This window comes from Manacus vitellinus, unplaced genomic scaffold, assembly GCF_001715985.3.
Source record: "Manacus vitellinus isolate BGI_N305 unplaced genomic scaffold, ASM171598v3 scaffold_4_pilon, whole genome shotgun sequence".
Taxonomy (NCBI): Eukaryota; Metazoa; Chordata; class Aves; order Passeriformes; family Pipridae; genus Manacus; species Manacus vitellinus.
Genome location: NW_021940604.1, coordinates 18,203,106 through 18,206,451, shown reverse-complemented (window position 1 = coordinate 18,206,451; position 3,346 = coordinate 18,203,106). Strand labels below are relative to the sequence as shown.

At 49.0% G+C, this 3,346-nt stretch overlaps 1 protein-coding gene across 1 annotated transcript; it reads left to right on the top strand.

The window, feature by feature from the left end:
* The first annotated feature begins 641 nt into the window (after positions 1–641).
* LOC115307755 lies at positions 642–2,752 on the top strand. The gene is made up of 2 exons (XM_029962781.1): positions 642–1,452; positions 1,572–2,752. The coding sequence occupies exons 1-2, from the start codon at positions 675–677 to the stop codon at positions 2,750–2,752; spliced, it is 1,959 nt and encodes a 652-aa protein (XP_029818641.1). The 5' UTR covers positions 642–674.
* The last annotated feature ends 594 nt before the right edge of the window (positions 2,753–3,346 follow it).

Below are 3,346 nucleotides of genomic sequence, written 5' to 3'. Positions count from 1 at the left end.
TAGCCTTCCATGTCATTTCCCAGAAACTAGACTATTGTTGTCAATAGACTATTCGCACCTTCTACCCATAGAGCCTGACTCCTCAGGCTATAAACTAGGTGTTAAGAGGCCTGTGAGATAGAAGGATGTTTCTGTCCTCACACCCTTTGTGAACTCCCCGCCCTGAGGGGAGTACCAAGCATTCCTGCCTGAACTGGAGGATATATAATCTTGGAGTTTTGGAACATTTTTTCAACCCACTCGTGGGATCCAGAGGACGGCTGCATCTCATCGCTCTCAACCAGACTTAGACCACCACTGGACTGCGATCACCAGTTCTGCCCAGACTGCAGCAACTCTCCCACCAGCAGGTTCTTCCCCTCTCCCTTTACTTTGGACTCAAACAGGGCCCAAGGAACACCACTTTGTTCAGGCCCCAGGGTACTGGGTTACACATTTGGTTTTTTGTGGGTTAAGACCAATTGTTTGTTTGTATTATTGTACTTACTGTATTATTTTAATAAATTGTTATTCTGACTTATAATCTCTCCTTTGAGTTGGGTTCATTCCCCCTGCTGGTTAACTTTTAAACCAGCACATTTTGGCGCCCAAACGTCGGGCAGAGAGAGAGAAGTCAGAATCACAATTTCATTTTAAGCATTTGTCTATTTGAATATAGAAACTCCCTGATCACCATGTTGTTTGATGCACTCACATGGATGTTGTATTTGAGCCTGTTCATATTTCCACAGATGGGGTATTATTTGCCTGTTTTGATGCTCTCTTTAAGACCAGGGAGAGGGATCCAAATTGCTTTATTAGTATATTATGTTTATGTCATTCTAACATTAGAAGCAATGAGTTTCATTGTAAATGTGTATTCAGTCCTGTTTGCCTGTCCTGGTTTGGGTTGCTACCTCTGGGGCCTCATTAAAAATCGTACCCAGCTTTTTGGGGGAACAGGGGTGGATGGTTTCCAGCCTCCCACCTCCTTCTTCCCCTTCAGACCTGCTAAAACAGTTTTTGAAAATATTGAGTTCCCTTTTGATGTTAAGGACAGCATAATGTTATTGTTAGTGTTGCTCTGTCTGCTCTGTACTGTGTACACCATGTTTAGGGTCAGAAAAGTGCCTTTTAGGGAGGTTGGTTGGACACCTGCCCTGGGAGCAGATAATGCTGAGTGGCATGGGAAGTGGGAGGACATCAGCCAGTATTTGGAAAAGTTTTCTCCTCCAATGATCTGGAAATTCACCCCTGAACAACTGCAGGATCCTGTTAGCATGATAAGACTGGTGAAGGAAAAATGCTCTGGCAGCTCCAGAGATGGCCAGCTCACAGCAACCTGCTGGGCCCTGGCCACTGCCTACCGGGCAGTGCTTGACATGATACAGCACTGTCAGGGCGAGGAGAGAAGGACCAAATCCGCAGACACCACGTCCACCCAAACCACAGCTGAGTCAGAGGGAGAAAGAAATAAACCAACCAGCACCGTGTCCACACAAACCATCGAGGAGCCAGAAGAACAAGCAAAACCAATAGCAGTCGCCCCTGTCCGTCCACCCAAACCACAGCTGAGTCAGAGGGAGAAAGAAATGAACCAACCAGCACCGTGTCCACACAAACCATCGAGGAGCCAGAAGAACAAGCAAAACCAATAGCAGTCGCCCCTGTCCAGAAAAGGAAATCAAAGACTAAATCAGTTCGCATAGCAAATGATGACGAAGAGGCGGGACCTTCACATCCACCGGAGGAGACAGAGCCAGAAATAATCACTCGGTCCCTATCCCTGGGTGAGCTACGTGAGCTCCGGAGAGAGTTCACGCGACAGGCGAACGAGTCCATTCTGACCTGGCTGCTCCGAATGTGGGATGCCGCAGCTAACGATACGATCCTAGATGGGAGTGAAGCCAGACAGCTGGGATCCCTGTCTCGAGATGTAGTCATTGATCAGGGGATTGGAAGGAGGCAGGAAACTCTCAGCCTCTGGCGGCGACTGTTGTCCAGTGTGAGGGAGAGATACCTTTGCAAGGAGGACCTCCACGTACAGCAAGGACAGTGGAACACGATGGAGCAAGGTATCCGGTGCTTAAGGGAGTTAGCTGTACTGGAGATAATCTTTTCAGAGGATGAAAGATTCCCTAAGAGTCCAGATGCCGTACAGTGCACCTCCCAAATGTGGTTAAAGTTTGCACGACTCGGGCCAGAAATGTATTCCCGCTACTTAGCAACGCTGCAATGGAGGGAGGGAGAGGACAAGGTGGGAGCATTGGTTAGCAAACTCAGGATTTATGAAGACACTGTCACCGCCCCATTACGAGCCCACGTCTCATCTGTGGAAACCAAACTGGCTGAACACGTCCGAAGCCTAGAAGAGAAAATTGAAGAAGGACACCAGAAGCTAAGAGAAGAAATTAAGGAAGGGATTTTCCATATCTCGCCAGGACGAACAAGAGTCTCTGCTATCAGGAGCCAGCGTCCCCCAGCTAAGGAGAGAAGGTACACTCCACGTAGCGATCTATGGTTTTACCTCCGTGAGCATGGAGAAGATATGAGGAAGTGGGATGGGAAACCCACCTCTTCCTTAGCAGCCCGGGTACGTGAGCTGAAAAGAGGAACAAATACCATAAAGAACTCTTCAAGGGTAAACGTTGCTCCAGTCTCTCGTGGGCAAGACTCCAGACGGTACAGGAATGATGATACGTCTGATCCTCTTGAAGGGACCTCCAGGTCATACCCACAAGAAGAGCACAATGAGTACCATGACCAGGACTAGGGGTGCCTTGCCTCTAGCCAGGTAGAGGAGAGGGACAATCGAGTCTATTGGACTGTGTGGATTCGGTGGCCTGGCACATCAGAGCCACAAAGATATAAGGCTTTAGTGGACACTGGCGCACAATGTACATTAATGCCATCAAGATACGTAGGGGCAGAATCCATCTCCATTTCTGGGGTGACAGGGGGATCCCAACAGCTGACTGTACTGGAAGCTGAAGTGAGCCTGACTGGGAAGGAATGGCACAGACACCCCATCGTGACTGGTCCAGAGGCCCCGTGTATCCTTGGCATAGATTACCTGAGGAGTGGGTATTTCAAAGACCCAAAAGGACTTCGTTGGGCTTTTGGCATAGCTGCTGTGGAGATGGAGGAAATCAGACAGTTGAACACCTTGCCTGGTCTCTCAGAGGACCCCTCTGCTGTGGGACTGCTGAAGGTTGAAGAACAATTGGTACCGATAGCCACAGCAACAGTGCAACGTCGGCAATACCGCACCGACCGAGACTCTGTGACCCCTATACAAAAGATGATCCGTGAACTGGAGACCCAGGGGGTGGTCAGCAAGACTCGCTCACCCTTTAATAGCCCTATA